The 17,152-nt window shown below is 37.2% G+C and overlaps 1 protein-coding gene across 1 annotated transcript in view; it reads right to left on the reverse strand.

The window, feature by feature from the left end:
* Positions 1-16,359, reverse strand: part of LCAT (lecithin-cholesterol acyltransferase) — a 167,815-nt gene extending 151,456 nt beyond the window's left edge. The window contains exon 1 of the mRNA XM_053695326.1: positions 16,093-16,359. Within this exon, the coding sequence (XP_053551301.1) occupies positions 16,093-16,249 (157 nt within the window). The 5' untranslated portion in view covers positions 16,250-16,359. The remainder of the gene's footprint in view (positions 1-16,092) is intronic.
* Between the last annotated feature and the right edge of the window lie 793 nt (positions 16,360-17,152).

Consider the following 17,152-nt stretch of genomic DNA (forward strand, 5'->3'; position numbering starts at 1 on the left):
AGCCTTGATACGCTTGGTGCTTGACTGGCAGGTGGGCACTCATCACTTCTGTCAACCCGCTTTGGAACGGGCAGTTCTGGGGAATGTCTCCCTGGCATACCTGCCACACATTACAAATATGAAATCGGTGAAGGCCCTGGGCCTCAATATGCTTTTTACAGACCCCTTAAAAGCCTGGCACCAGGCTCACAAATTTCTGAAGAGATCATGCCATGCCTCAAATTACTTACCCTTTGTTAAAAACCCTGACTTCCCGGCTGGGTCAGAAACACAACCTTTCCTGATATGGGAACAAAGAGGGCTGAGATCCCTTAAACAATTTCTGGACCCTCTGTCAAAAGAGGTCAAAACCTTTGGGACCTTACAACGGGAATTTGGCCTGCCAAGGACACACTTCTTTGCCTTCCTACAGGCGCGGCATTATACCACTGCCTTAATAAGAGACACATCTGAATTCTGGGAGGGTTCTCCCTTCCAGGTGACTCAGGCGCTGTACCAGATGGGGAGATTCTCTCTATCCGAAATTTACCAATCACTCATACATAAACATTTGGAGGGTGTGCGAGAAAAGCTTCGGACGGGTTGGTCCAGAGAGGGAGTTAGTGAAGTTTCGTGGGAGGATAATCGAACAGGGCTGGAGAGAACTAAGTTAGCCACTTTGTTGGCCGGGTTCAGGGAAACACAGGTTCGCTTTCTTCACAGAGCGTACCTCCCTCCGAGACATCTGGCTAAATGGGTGCCAATGCACCCTAACGTGTGTGCAAAGTGCTCAATGGAAGCCCCTACCCTTTTACACTATATTTGGGAATGCCCAACAGTCAGGCAATATTGGGGTAAAATACAATACTGGATTAATCAAGCTTTACAGATAAGACTCACAATCCTACCGGAAACTGTCATTTTCTTACACTGGGAATCACAACACAAACAACAAGATGCAGTGCTGAGTCTGATAATATTGTTAGCTAGAAAATGTATTCTAAATAAGTGGACGGGGAGGAGAGGCCCCTCTTTTCAAGGCTTTAAGAACCTACTCAGAACACAGATATTCATTGAGCAGGTGGATGTCAGGATGGATGTTCAAAATAGACTGGGCCATTTCTTGCGTAAATGGCGCAGGCTTATACTCACCTTTGAACTAGAGATACAAAGACAAATACTGTTCCCATTTAAAGACTCAGCTGCCTTCTTGGAGGGAGGGCTGAGGGGCGAGTGGGAGCACTAACTTACTGAACCGATGAACCTAGGATAGAACTCTTCTCTCTTCCCCCCTCTCTACTTCCCCCCTCCTGTACTCCCCCTTGTACTCTTCTTCTCCCCTTTTTTTTTTTTTTCTTCCACCGCCGTCGGGCCTTCTGGGGGCTAGCTTCACGTTAGTATCTACAGTTATTTATTGAGATTTGTTGAGTTTTATTGTTTAGGTTAATATAGATAGGTAGTAAGTAGGACTACTAAGAAAATGGAAAATGGATAGGTGGGGGTTATTAGGGGCATATGCTGATATATGACACTACATCCAAAAAACTCATATTGCAAAATCATTGTATTGAATGTACAAGATGTCGACATTAACTGTATCACATAACTGTATTGTTCTTGGTTGTTTGCGTATTTATGCTTTACTATAACGTGATTGTATTTGTATCGCCCTACTCCACACTAATAAAAATGATATGTTAAAAAAAAAAAAAAAAAATATATAATAAAAACATTCGATTGAGGTTATTTGATTTAAGGAGCTGATTGTATTTTTATTGCCTCTGTGTGTATCTTTGTATTTTCTCCCCCATTGGGAAGCATTAGCTGTACAAGTTGCATTTACGTGGAAAACAGGACCTCCAGCCCAAATACTACTCATCCGGATTCAGTATCCCTTCCTCTACGATGAATTTCCTGTAGATGTGGTTACACATGCTGATATTGTTCTCTTTTGATGGGCTCCCACTTACCTCATAGGATTGAGGGCATTTCTTGTAAGTAAGACTAATCACAAGGGGAGGATTTCAAGAAGTGTGTGCTTTTTCTCTATCATCTAGAACTCTGCTGTTTTTTATATCAGGACTGTTTCATTCTTTCAAATGTGCACTTCAGCCCTCCTTCTCTAACTCTATGAACTGTATTGGTTGTCTGCTGTGTGTTTTTTTTGTGACCATCTAATTGATCAATTTATTTTTGTGTTATTATTTATTACTTTTTTATTTTTTTTTTATTTATTTATTTAATTATTTATCCATTTATTATAATCCACCAGGGTGATTTGTAGGTTTAATTGTTCACAACCATTCCAACTCATATCGCTCCTAGGTGTGTTTTTCTCCCCTACATCAGGTTTTGCGCTAGACCATCCCTTTTTCTTTCTTAACAATTTTTGTACACTATTCCCTGGGGGTGGTGCTCTCCGCAGTGTGTGTCTGATAGCTGCATCACCCTAGCGTAGGTACACCCTATTGGGTTTTAGCGTTCTTTTTTCCATACTATCGGCTAGATTTCGAGTTGTGTGCTAGGCTTAAAAAGCAGCGTTGGCCGGTCCCAACACTGCTTTTTAACGCCCGCTGGTATTACGAGTCTTGAAGGTACAGGTGTACCGCTCACTTTTTTGGCCAGACTTGGAAATACCGCAAATCCACTTAGGTAAATTGCGTATCCTATTTTTTCAATGGGACTTGCATAGCGCCGGTATTACGAGTCTGACAAACAGTGAGCGGTACACCCTCTCCTGTCAAGACTGGTAACTCATTCTAAAGTCAGTAGTTAAGAGTTTTACACTACAACGCCATAGCATAAAACTCTTAACTAAAGTGCTAAAAAGTACACTAACACCCATAAACTACCTATTAACCCCTAAAACGAGCCCCCCCCCACATCCCAAACACTAAAATAAACTTTTTAACCCCTAATCTGCCGAACCAGACATCGCCACCACTATAATAAATATATTAACCCCTAAACCGCCACACTCCCGCATCGCAAACATTAGTTAAATATTATTAACCCCTAATATGCCGTCCCTAACATCTCCGATACCTACCAACATTTATTAACCCCTAATCTGCCGCCCCCAACGTCGCCGCCACTTAATCACTATAATTAACTAGATTATTCCTATTTAAAGGGACAGTCAAGTATAAATTAAACTTTCATTATTCAGATAGGACTTTTAATTTTAATTGACTTTCCAATTTACTTTTATCATCAAATTTGCTTTTTTCTCTTGGTATTCTTAGTTTAAACTAAACATAGGTAGGCTCATATGCTAATTTCTAAGCCTTTGAGGGCTGCCTCTTATCACATGCTTTTTAAATCTCTTTTCAACACAAAGAGACAGAAAGTACACGTGGGCCATATAGATAACACTGTGTTCAGGCACAGAAAGTTATTTAAGATCTAGCACAATACAATGCTAAATTTAAGACAATAGATAATAAACAGTCACAGTCATGTGATCAGGGAACTGGAAGAAGGTTCCTAGATACAAGGTAATCACAAAGGTGAAAAGTACATTAATATAACTGTGTTGGTTATGCAAAACTGGGGAATGAGTAATAAAGGGATTATCTATCTTTTAAAACAATAACAATTCTATGGTTGACTGTCCCTTTAAAACTAAATACTTACCTATAAAATAAACCCTAAGCTAGCTACAATATAACTAATACTTACATTGTATCTAGCTTAGGGTTTATTTTTACTTTACAGGCAAGTTTATATTTATTTTAACTAGGTACAATAGTTATTAAATAGTTATTAACTATTTAATAACTACCAAGTTAAAATAAATACAAAAGTACCTGTAAAATTAAACCTAACCTAAGTTACAATTACGCCTAACACTACACTACAATTAAATTATTTCCCTAAATTAAATACAATTAAATGAAATTATCTAAAGTACGAAAAAAACAAACACTAAATTACAGAAAATAATAAACAAATTACAAGATTTTTAAACTAATTATACCTAATATAATCCCGCTAACAAAATAAAAAAGCCCCCCCCCCCCCAAAATAAAAAAAGCCCTACCCTACACTAAATTACAAATAGCCCTTAAAAAGGGCCATTTACGGGGCATTGCCCCAAAGTAATCAGCTCTTTTACCTGTAAAAAAAATTACAACCCCCCCAACATTAAAACCCACCACCCACACAACCAACCCTACTCTAAAACCCACCCAATACCCCCTTAAGAAAAACTAACACTAACCCCTTGAAGATCACCTTACCGGGAGAAGTCTTCATCCAACCGGGCTGAAGTCCTCAATGAAGCCGGTAGAAGTCTTCATTCAAGCCGGGCAAAGTGGTCCTCCAGACGGGCAGAAGTCTTCATCCAGATGGCATCTTCTATCTTCATCCATCCGGCGCGGAACGGGTCCATCTTCAAGACATCCGACGCGGAGCATCCTCTTCATTCGACGGCTAACACAGAATGAAGGTGTTATATCCGTAGGTGTCTGCTGTAGGTGTTTCAGGTGGATTTTGAGGCATAATCAGCCCATTTGAATGGGTATATTAAATACTAAAATATAACTAAAGTAGCAATTTTTCACACATTTAATACTGTATAACAAGTCACGGGAAACACAATAAGATGAAACAAATTTTACAGTACAGTGTCCCTTTAAGAAGCTCCTGTATATCTTTAATTTAAGAGACATTCCTTTATTTGAACAGTCTTTAGTGGAGAGTGCAGTGCATAAAGCATCGGACTAGCAAACATAGTGAAAGCCGATATGTTATACATTTTAGCAATCCTAAAGGGACATAAAACAGGGGCCGGTGTATTAAAGTGCGAGCGGACATGATACAATGTAGAGTATCATGTCCGCTGCACATCGATAAATGCCATCAGTATATGCTGTCGGCATTTACCATTGCACAAGCACTTTTTGTGAACCATTTGTGCAATGCCGCCCCCTGCAGATTCGTGGCCAATCGGCCGCTAGCAGGGGGTGTCAATCAGCCCTATCGTATAGGATCGGGCGGATTGAAGACCACAGCCTCAGAAGCAGCGGAAAAGTTACGGAGCAGCGGTCTGTAGACCGCTGCTTTATAACTGCTGTTTCCGGCGTTTCGTCCCTTGTTAAATCTACCCCTTAGAGTCAGATTACAACACTCCCGCTCAAGTGTTAACTGCGCTACAAGTAAGCTTTTTGTGCGCGTCAGGTTGTGCTCATATCATGAGTTGAAAGTAAATTATTTTCGCTGCTGCACTAGCCCAATACGCGTAAAAAGCTGAACGGATATAACACGCGCGATAACCTATTCCCCCATATAAGTCAATGGAGCAAAAAACGTGTAAAAAAACGAACACCCTACTTGCGCGCAAACACAATTCCATATTCTCATGTGCGCTAACCCAACATGAAAATATTAATAGTTCACATTCCAATGCTCTTCACATAGAGAAATGTGCTCTATTTATTCATAAATACATACATATATATATATTATTGTTTTTTGAGAAATATATATTTATACCTATATAAATAGATGATTATATATAGGTATAGATATATACAGATAAATATCTATAAATGAATATCTATTTACAAATACATAGTACATATAAAGGACTCCAATGCACTTACTGTATATATGTCTATATATGTATACATATGTATTTAGGTGTTTATATGTGTATATATGTATGTAAATGCATATACTGTATACATATACATATACATAAATACATATGCACAGACATATATATGTATGTATCTCAGTGTTAAAGCCCTTTGACTTTTTTTGGGGGTTTTTTTTTGGTTTTTTTTAATTTTTCAAAAGAGCTTTATTTAAGTTATAGATAACAATACACGACATGAGTTGAATGTACAAATTATACACCAGAAAAGAAGCAAAGTAAAACATCACCATTATAGTACATTATACAGGCTCTGAGAAAACATAGCATATACTAAATCATTATTAGTGAGGTGCAGAAAAACAAGAAAAATAACCATATGCTTTGAGTCAGTGTATTTCCTTTTTGTTCCCATTCTTGACTGTATAGACCACTCATGGATCTAGTTACTAGGGCTGATAGGTGTAGTACTGGGAACACAGAACAAAAAAACAGAAAAATAAAAAACAAGAAGAGCAAAAGGAGCTGGGGGGGAGGGGGGGGGGGGGGGGAGAGAGTAAAAAGGGAAAAAAGAAAAAAGGAGCAGTGACCATGTGAGTGATATACACTAGCTTAGTTTATGTCTGAGAGAGCCTCACAGCAGCTTATTCGGAACTCACACATAATCTATACTTAAAACTTTTAGGGATATGGTTTAGGTTATACTAGGGAATTGATAAAAATTAAAATTGGTGCTGGGCGTTAAAAATATATGTGCAACAACATATTGTATTTTGGTGCATGAATCTTTGTGGGAGTTAAAGATAAAGCAAATAGATGTATTTTGAGCTATAACCCCGACATGGGGGCAAAAAGATTTGTGCTTATGGCTGCTGCCCTGTTAGGATTTTAAGCTGTCCCGCCCACGGCAGGCCTCACGGAGGGGAGGGAGATCACACCCTGAGTAATCTGTCGGATCTAACTTATATGGTTTAAAGCAGCAGCCTCTATAAATAGCTCTAATGGTAATAATCCTCCGGTTGGAAATAAACAGTAAAAATAAAAAAAATAAAAACAAAAGTTGAGCTGCAAGGGAAAATTTGTATATATAAACCCTACAACACAACATAGCTTATGTAAATTCTTTGGAAAAGGCATAACAAACACGCTAAGATATTACCTAACACAGTGCCGGACTCTATCATACATTTGAACTGATGTAGTCTGCTCTAATATACTTTCCTGCTTGCCAACAAAAATAACTTCCTATACCCCTAGGGTCTTGAAAATAAAACTTAAGACTAGAGAACTTTGCAAAATAAATTATTTACATATACAACGGGAACAGGCAATAGTCTTCTGTGGGACCAGGCTGGACAAGGGTGTATCGTCCAAGAGGGGCATCTGCAGCCTACCCCTCTCCTATTATTGGGAACTGGTCATCACTTTGAGAGAGTCTTATGTCCCCATCTGTGGTAAATGCAAATCTCCGCCATCTGAATCCGACCGAATTGTTAGACCCCAGGTCTAAGAGCATGGCGGGGAGTCTCTTTGTCTGCTTTAGCGCCTGCTGCGAAGTCTCTGAGAGGATAACCATCTCGACTCCGTATGTATGCACGGAGCCCTTGTGTACAACATCTTGTTGCTTAGAGGTGTCGGCAATGTTACCCGGCTTTGTCTTCGTAGTCTCGTCCGGCTGGGAGCTTCCATCTGGTCTGTTGTGCCATCTAGTAGGTGCCGGTGAATGTGGAGTGGTTGATGTCGGGTAGTGATCCCTAATGCGAGTCGGAGCTAGTCCTGTTTTCATAGTAAACTTGCGGTCCGATTTAGATCTAGAGTCCTTTGGTGGATGCGGATCTCTGTGTTAGGGTATAATGCTGTGGCACCCTGCGTAGTTTTTTCGAGGGGCACTGCTAGGTGCTATAGGCGCCATAGAGCCATCGCCATTTTGATTGCGGGTTGCAAAGGTTCTTTCTCGCTGACTACTCGATGCATTAGCGGAGCAGAGTTTGTTCAGTAAGTAGTCATATGGCGCCCCGTCAAGCAACCTCTCAAAGATTTTCTCCAGCTTTTCCATGGATGGTAGTAGGTGATGATGTATTTCTGATTCTCCCATAGTGATCTTTGTTAAAGATGATGTAGAAATAGAGTTCTGCACACTGCCTCCTATTATTTAGTTTCTGAGGTGTTGCCAGATATATAAATCCCAATTGATTATAGATGATGAAGAGACTCAGTAAGCCGGTATTCTCCGGCAGCAATTTTTTAAAATAATTTTTATTGGATGCTGTTATTATGAGTGTAGCTGTACTTTTTTATTTTGCGAAACAGTTAACCAGAGCTCTGATGGTGTGGTAATCATTCTAGCGTAAATTGTGACTGCATTTACTTTGTAATATAAACGGAAAACCTAAAGCGCGCCAACAGCCCTGAGAAACCCTTTATCGCTTGCGTGTTACTATTAACGCGCAACTCATAATCTGGCCGTTTATAAGCACAGTATTTAGGTTATGCGCCACCTCTCTCTAGTCATAACTGCCGCCATGTTTAAATCTAGTTTTCACTACATTGCAGTGCTAATGTGTTTTCAGGTATATGAAGAAAAGTTGCTGCACATATGCATTGTAACTAAGGTTCCATAAAGGCAGAACCCATGATTAGAAGGAGGAGCATGAAATGTATTTAGTGTTTTTTTAATCTGAGTAGGTAAAATAAAAGCTGTAATATTTAAATCTAGGCAAAAGGCTTTAGTGCAGGGTGTATGGAGTCAGTCACCAATGATGGGATTGGCTGATACAGATATTTCCTCAAAATAAAATTACATTTTAATCACTAATGTTATTGTGCAATATTGAAATATTGTGCCCACACTAACTTGTGCACATAATACAAGTTGAAAGTAAACGCGACCGCACAAGCGCAAACTAAATTTGCGCTAGTCAGGTTATCGCAATTGAAGTCCTCGCGTAAAGGGTTACGGCTAAATAAAAAGTTGCACCATACACAACATAAAACATTAAAATAAAATACACTCATATATACTCTATCTAATTAAAAATATTCATATAAACATTAAAAAAAGTTATAAGGGTTAAAAGGTATAAAATATATGACAAGGTATTTGAATGGAAAGAGCTATAATCTAATGTACTGTATCTACATGTCTAAATGTGTCTATGTATATATATATATATATATATATATATATATATATATATATACTGTATATATATATATATATATATATATGTGTGTGTGTGTGTGTGCGTGTATACATGTGTTTTTATGTTTATATGTGTTTATATGTATATACATACATATATTCACATATAAACAGATATGTACACATGTATACACATATATACATATGTATATACACTTTGGAGCCTTTTTAACTAAATTGCTGAAAACATGAAACTTTTTTTAATATTTAATAATGTGTTTACTGTGTATGTACTGCAAATATTTTACATTCCAATGTTCTTCACATAGGGGAAAATGTTCTATGTATTTCTAAATAGATATTCCTATGTATATCTGTATATAGCTATACCTATATATATTCCTTTATACTGTAAATACCGGTATAGATATATCTTTTAAAAAAAAATAATTATATACATATATATATATATCAATTTAAAAATAAATAGAACATTTTCTTCTATGTGAAGAACATTGGAATGCAAAATATTCATAACTAGCTTTGGGTTAGCACAGTTGATCTAACACGGTGTCGGGTTATCGCGCAAGAGATAAAAAAAGAGATAAAATATCCACAACTATCTTCAGGTTAGCGTAGTTGGTCTAACACAGTGTTGGGTTATCTCGCAAGAGATAAGTGTTCAGTTTGCGCTCTCCATTGAAGTCTAGGGGGAGAAGAAGTTAACGCAGTAGGGATATAAAAAGTCCACAAGTGATTACGTGTCGGCTTTGTCTTGCACTCAAAAATTTTACTTTCAACTTGTAATACTCACAATAGCTAGCATGCATTAAAGTGATAGTAAACTCTCCCTTTTTTAAAATCGGAATGTTAGTGATATTTTAGATGGAGTTTCTTTCATCAGTTGTAATGAAGATGTGCTATAACTTACTTTTTAATATAGATATAAAATTTAAATTCCCCATGCTCCGCAGCCCACTTCAAAAGTCAATTTTTCTGTGAGCTAACGGTTTGAATTGTTGTCCAATCAGTGCTCTCTCCATATGGCACTTTTGTTGTAGATAGAGCGCTGATTGGAGAACAATTAAAACCGTTAGCTCACAATTTATTTTTTTTACTTTTAAAGTGAGCGGCGGAGCTTGGGGTATTTGAATTTTATATTTATATTAAAAAGTAAGTTATAGCTCATCTTCAGGATCTGATTTTAAAAAGGGGAGAGCTTGCCATCACTTTAACACTTTACTGCTGGCGGTGTTTCCATGCTAGCAAAACCGCTAAATACAATGCCACTTGTAATCTAGTCCTTTGTAGGTTAAAAAATAATTAGGAAATTAAGTACTATTTATAAATGTAATTTATTTTTGTATACTTCTTGCATTTACATCACTGTATACAAATACATTTGCTTAATTAGCTAAGGCAGGGTTGGGTCCAGAACAAATGAAATTGGGGGGCATTTTTTTTCATGAGGGGGCGCGCATTTACAAAGCATATATGAGAGTCAAAATAAGAGCAGACCTACATATTCTGCAGGAAGTGTAGCTTCTGGCTGGCTTATCCCCCACTATTAACATTTGGAGAATATGTGCTAAATCACTAGGTAAAAGAATGATGTCTAAATCCTATGCAGTGCACTAAAACAGAGCCATTAAACTTGAGACCCCCAGTGCAATAGCTCCTTAAAAACAATTCACCCTTTAATCACCATGATCCAAAACCCTTAAACTCATTCTCAAATCTCAGTCATGTCCCCTAAACAGCCATGCACCCAAACCCCCCAATGCAATTATTAACCTCTTTGTTTGCAATAGCAGTGAGTATATTAGGTTTTCAGGTACTGGTAATTTTGTAGATTAGATTTAGCTATACCTGTTATGCAATAACTAACGGATATCAGTCTACTTAAAGGGACAGTAAACCTTAAAAATAATGTTATATAATTCTGCACATAGTGCAGAATTATATAACATTATATTAGCCAAACATTTATAAAACATAATTTCCCCTATTAATTTAAAAAAAACCCCGCTGTTTCACTCAGCGCATCGGGCCAGCTGTATAGTCACAGCCCGGCCCAACCGCGCCATAAGACTAAGTGCAGCTCGCTCCTGTGTTTTTAAATTAATAGGGGAAATTATGTTTTATAAATGTTTGGCTAATATAATGTGCAGAATTATATAACATTATTTTTAAAGTTTACTGACACTGTCTAAAAAGGGCTACCGGCTTCTATTGACACCTCAAAAATGCAATACAATCATATTCTTATCATGGTCTATTGTTTAAGAAAATGAGTAACTCACGATAGTTAGGTAAAATTAATAAGGTTAAAGACAAGTCCAGAAAGTCTCTAATTAACTTCCAATTCCAAATAAGAGGTTAAGACACGGAGCTCCTTGCAGATGCGTGATGCGACCTCACAGTTCGCCAGCTAACTCCGCCCCCAGCATGCAGCATTACGTAACAATTCATTATTTTATTTATTATTTTTAAAGCGTATGATCATACCAATCATTTTTGAGGGAGCACAGCATTCTATTTGGGTGGGCATTGCCCCCCAATGCCCCCCCCTTGGAGCCAACCCTGAGCTAAGGAGAAGTGTGGCCCATTTCTTTGATAAATTCCACAGTGGTGCTGAGAGATACACACAAAACATTTTGAATCTGGATCTCTCTTCATCCTACACTCTAATTCTGTTTTATCTCACATTGCAAATAATACCTCAAACTGTGAAACACAATGTTGTGTATATATAGCTTTAAACTTATATAAAAAGTATTAACTGCTAGCATAGACCATGAACACTATACTACTGTTTGGGTGATATTTTATACAAGGCCCAGATGCTTTTTTGTAATTTTCAGATTCTAGGACCAGGTGGCCTCTTTGTCCTTCTTTCCTATACTGACTGTGAACATCACTTACACAGGATTTGTAGGATTAATATAGTAGGACAACTGACCTGGCACATGAAGGCCATAGACCTTATCTTTAAAATATGCATCTTTGGTAAAAAAAACAAAAAAAACCCTGTTATATAGAAGTGCACGTTTTTCACAAATTATTTAAAATAATGAATTCTGTCACTTTTGTTTAAAGGGACATTAAACACTAAATACATGCTAGATAGAATTATGCATTCAAAGAAAAGATTAGTCCATGACTAACATTTAGATGTATTTTTTAAAGTTTCAATAGTTGTTTAAAAAGTGACAAAATAAGTGTAAAGTTTTAGTGTCTATAAAACACTGGGAGCTGCCATGTTGTAACTTGTGTTACCTTCTCTGCTGTGGCCAATTAGAGACAGTTATACATAGGTCATTAGAGTGTGCAGCCAATGGTTGTGCTTGATTTAACAGTGTTCTGCACTTCCATTTCTAACAGGAACTGAAAAGCTCACCATTTCAGAATGGAATTACAGGCAAAGAGGACAAAATAAATAATGAAAGTATATTGCAGAGCTGTTTTATTATATACAATTTATCATTTTATATTACCATCTCAAAGTGTTTAATGTCCCTTTAATGGAACATTTGAGAAGATTGAGAATTTGATTCTATACGCATATGCTGAAATCTATTCTGCAGCACTCATGTACGATTTTTGAGTACGTATTTACTTTCAAATGTAAAATTCAAATGTTGATTGGCAAACACTTCAGAAAGATTTCATACTCAAATGTTATGTTTGATATTTAAATGTAACATTTACTCTGAACATCTGAACAGCAGAATGAAAGCGATGGGGAACATAAGCATACAGACACTCTTCCATCCCTAAACCAGATTTGTAATTTGCTTCTACTTATTCTGCCAAGACCTCGCTGCTGGTACTAAACTATCCCTTGGTTTCTTAGGAAATGTGTTTTATAAGGAACTATGTCCTGTGCTGTTTCTCTATAGGCACACTGGCATTATTTGATTACTAGGCAACCAATGGTACTTGTGCAAATATTCTCTGCTACACGTTCCTCTTGTGCATGCAGACTAGTCACACACATATCCTTTAGTGTTCTTGCTCCTTTTATTAGGAGATACATTTACAATAGACACTTTTTCTCTGCAAATTTGCCAAACACTCTGTGTACTTCCATCTTGCTCTCATCTTCTTCCTTAGTTCAATTTTCTCTCTCACTTATTTTCCTCTTATACTTTTAATTTGTCTTCCCTTTTCCCTGCCTATTCATCCTTTCCACTTTCTGCCATGCATGTTCCCCTCTAGTTTACTCCCCTTTACCTCTGTGTATCCTCTTACCATGAGCCGTATCCTTTGCATCTCCTAAATCATGCCTGCTTTTCTCTAAGCCTTGCATTCTCATCACAATCCCTATCCAGGCATCTGAAGTTACATCAAGATGAGCTCTCTGTCAGGCTGCTTTATTGAAGGGAGACAATAAGAGCTTCCCCAACGTGCATTGCAGCAATAACTACTTTTCTGCTGTGCCTTATAGCTGCAGCTGTTTATGCTGTTAAAGCAAATGGCAGGAACACTCTACTGATGAAATTCATGTTTCTTTCAATGTTCCTTGTTGTACCTGCAGCTAAGGTTGGTAGCTTTCTTTAACAAAAAATACTGCAAGGTCAGCAAGTACGGGGTATAAACAGCTGGTGGGGTTGTGCAATAGTCGCACCACCAAATTCTACCTTAGGTCCACCTCAGCCTAACTCAGTGGCATATTTAGGTTTTGTGCTGCCCTAGGCACTCAAAATTCTGCTGCCACCTACCCCCCCCCAGGTTTTTTTTGCCCATACATTTTTTTGCTCATGGAGTAACATTAATTTTTTAATCTTTTCTTTTCCATGTTATTTCCCTAGTAAATGTTTACCAGGGCTTGCAAAACATTTGCATACACACATACACAGACACACACACACATCTATCTATTGCTGCAATAGATATATAAAAACAAACAAACACATATTTCTTGAAACAATACTTCCCCAAACATAATACTGAGTGCTGAAAGCCAACAGAACAAAGGCAAAAGCTAACTAAATAAATTAAAGGTTCAGTGTTACCTCTAAATCGTAAGCTCCATGGTCAGTCTCTTATTATACCCACCTTAAATGTAAGCTCCTTGGGCAAAATCTCCCATTATATACCTGTATAATACTTCTAAAATAACTGTATGTTTCCTACAAATAAAGCCACAAAAAATGTGCTGCCCCCTTCAAACTGACACCCTAGGCAAGTGCATTGTTTGCCTAGGCCAAAATACGTCCCTGGCCTAACTGTTTATATTTTTGTATAACTAAATAGTAATTTTACCAACTTGTTGCTAGTAATAAAGACAAAGCAGGGATTGTACCCCCCTTATATACACACAAAGCCAGAGGCGGCTCTACTTGTGTGCAAAAGGACCCCAGTGTTTTACGTTGCATCCTTGTTGGGCTTAGATGTTGAGGTTTAGATCATCTTGCCAGAGAGCTTAAAAGAATTGAACCCTGTGTACCCATTTTTCTGCTCCCAGCATGAAAAGGCCACTGCACAAAACAATAATTTAACCTCTTGGTTTCCAGACACAGAGCAGTGATTTACCCCCTTGCCTTCTAATAGCATTCAAGACATTGATTAGTTTTAGTAAACAATGAATATGGTAGCAGTAGTGATCAACTTAAAAATCCCAAACTTTATTTGAAAAGCTTTTAAAGCTAACAGAAACTAGCAGGGGCTAACATTTCCCATAAACACTTACGCGTTTCAGCCATGCACCATATTCATAGCTGATCTATTGATTGATTTCACCCTTCTAGGGTGCTAGAAACACTCAAAACAGTGATTTAACCATTTGTGTCAGTAACACAAACACGCACGCAAACTTTCTGGAACCATATCTGTAAAGGCCTTTAAAAATGTACCTGCTGCTTACAGAATTTAGAAAAACTGGATGTTTAAACATACATTTTTTGTACAGATTTTATTGGCAGCTGAAACACCTGAATGTCTAGTTCAGTACTAGACACCAGTACCCTACTTGCAGCTTGGTGCCCCTGGTGGTGGTGATCTGTAATGCAACTTCCTGTTGTGGCATAGTGCAGTGTTTCTCAACTCCAGTCCTCAAGTACCCATAACATGCCAGATGTTCATGATAACTTAATTAAAGCATAGGTCAAACAATCAGCTGATTGGTAACCACGGTTATTAACCTGCTCTCATCTATCAACTGATTATGTCACATAATATCTGGCCTGTTAAGGGTACTTGAGGACTGGAGTTGAGAAACACTGACCTAATGCACCACTGGCCCAGCCCATTCCAGAAAGCGATCTAGTGGGCAATTTGTATGTTTGTAGTATTAGGAGGTAGAACCCATAGACCCAATAGAGTAATGAATAAACTAACACTAGGTAAAGGATGAGCATTTTTATTGTGACCATCTAACCTATGAAGGGCATTTTTTATTTTTGCATCTAAAAGACAGCAATGTATAATGTGTTACATCTTTGTTTTTAAAATAACAAATGTTCATGTACTGTAAATATATTTTTTGGTTTGTGAAATTAACCAGGGTATTGACCAAGGTATTGCTGATGTTGATATAACTTATTTTGCATGTTACAAACTAATATATGTGTTTAACATATGTATTTTAGCATAATCAAATAACAGTATGTAGATTTGCCTTTTTTCCTCTTTTTTTGATAAGCAGAGAGTGAATTACCAGGAAGTTTGAGTTGTAGTTTTGAAATGACCCCCTTTCATTTTGGATGGGGCTGCAGACCTCTGGTTAAAGGGAAGGTGTCCTATACACTACATTGTTTACAATTATCTCCTTTACCACACTTATACTGAACATTTCAATACTTAAGTACGGGTTATAGAAAAGCTGTGTAAACAAGAATGTTTAGAAGTAATCAAGCTCCTAGTGGGTAGGGGATAGATAATAACATGATAATTTTCCATTGTTCTCTCTAAGAATTGGTCTCACTGTGTATAGAGAGATAGGATAAGAAGTATTTTGTGCAAATATTGATAAGATAATGAGGTCTGCTCTCCCTTGAATCTCAGCCCATTTCATTGGGTTGTGGTTTCAATTACCAGAGACAGCTATTTTATATACACAAAAAATATACCTAAAGGTATAATTTCTCATAGATTTTATACTCTGCAGTTGGTATAACAAGTCATTGTAAACACATTAAGGGGAAACAATTTTACAGTACAGTGTCCCTTTAATGATCACCTGGCTCTGAAATTATTAAGTCATGATAATTCTTATATATAAGACTTGTCCTATAACTAAATTATTAAAGAATAACTGTATGATTGTGCTACTACACAACTTAGTATGTATATGTATGTGCAGTTTTGTTTAAAAATTCTACAAAATTCCATCAATATAAGTTACTAAAAAGGGAGTTTGAGGTCTTACCTAGTATTACTGGAGGAGTGGTGTTTCTCATAGGAGCCTCAGGTGTGTTGCTTGGGGGAAATAGAACATTCAGAAGCCAAAATGCAGCTGTAAGTTGAGTAAAACATAGACACAGGAACGTGGCTCTGAAAAATAATGACCCAGCACTACTGGCCATGACTTGCTTCAGGCAGCTCTCTGTATGAAGAGACACTTATGGAAGAAGCCAGAGGCTGCAGATTTAACAAAAGGAGGAGGGATAAGAGAATTTGGATGGAAGAAACCAACCAGAGTAAAACAGGGGAATACTACATGGGAAAGAGATAAAATATGATTTGGAGTTAACAGATAACAAAACTATTTGAACACATGCTGCACTTTTTGGTGCACTTTGACCTGCTCAAATCACACACACGGGTACAAAAGAAGATCCTGTACAATTATCAGTCACACTGTCCTAAAATTAATTATTAAAAAGTTTTTTAACAATTTTTCTTGGCTATCAAAAATGTAAATAACATTTAAAAAAATAGTTTAATACATACAGTAAATGTTTAGCAGTTAGTATCTTATTCAACACAACATGGTTGCACTATATTTAAGGCTAAGAAACATATTACCATCATACACACCTAGATAAGAACTTGAACCAACTTTTTTTTGTTTTTATTTTCTTATCCAATCAACATTTATAGCAAATTTGCAGGCTGTATAAATTTGGGATTTATGGTGGTTTTATAAGATATACTAATCTATTTGGGAAGCACACACAATTTTTTAATGAAGATACTTTGCATAGAGAGCTTGTTTGTCAGCACATATCACCTGTGTTTTTATGGACCAAGATTATGCTTCTATTTGAAATGCCATTTATCCCTTCAGAGCCAAAGAGTTTAGGAATTTTTGTACCACTGTAGGCCAGATATTTGCTATGTATCGATTTGGGCTTCGTTTCTCAGTATAGTTTTAAAATATTGTCCACTAAAGCCATATATATATATATATATATATATATATATATATATATATATACACACACACACACACACACACATACACTGGTGTGGGAGCTGCTCCCACC

Source organism: Bombina bombina, chromosome 1 (genome assembly GCF_027579735.1).
Source record: "Bombina bombina isolate aBomBom1 chromosome 1, aBomBom1.pri, whole genome shotgun sequence".
NCBI lineage: Eukaryota > Metazoa > Chordata > Amphibia > Anura > Bombinatoridae > Bombina > Bombina bombina.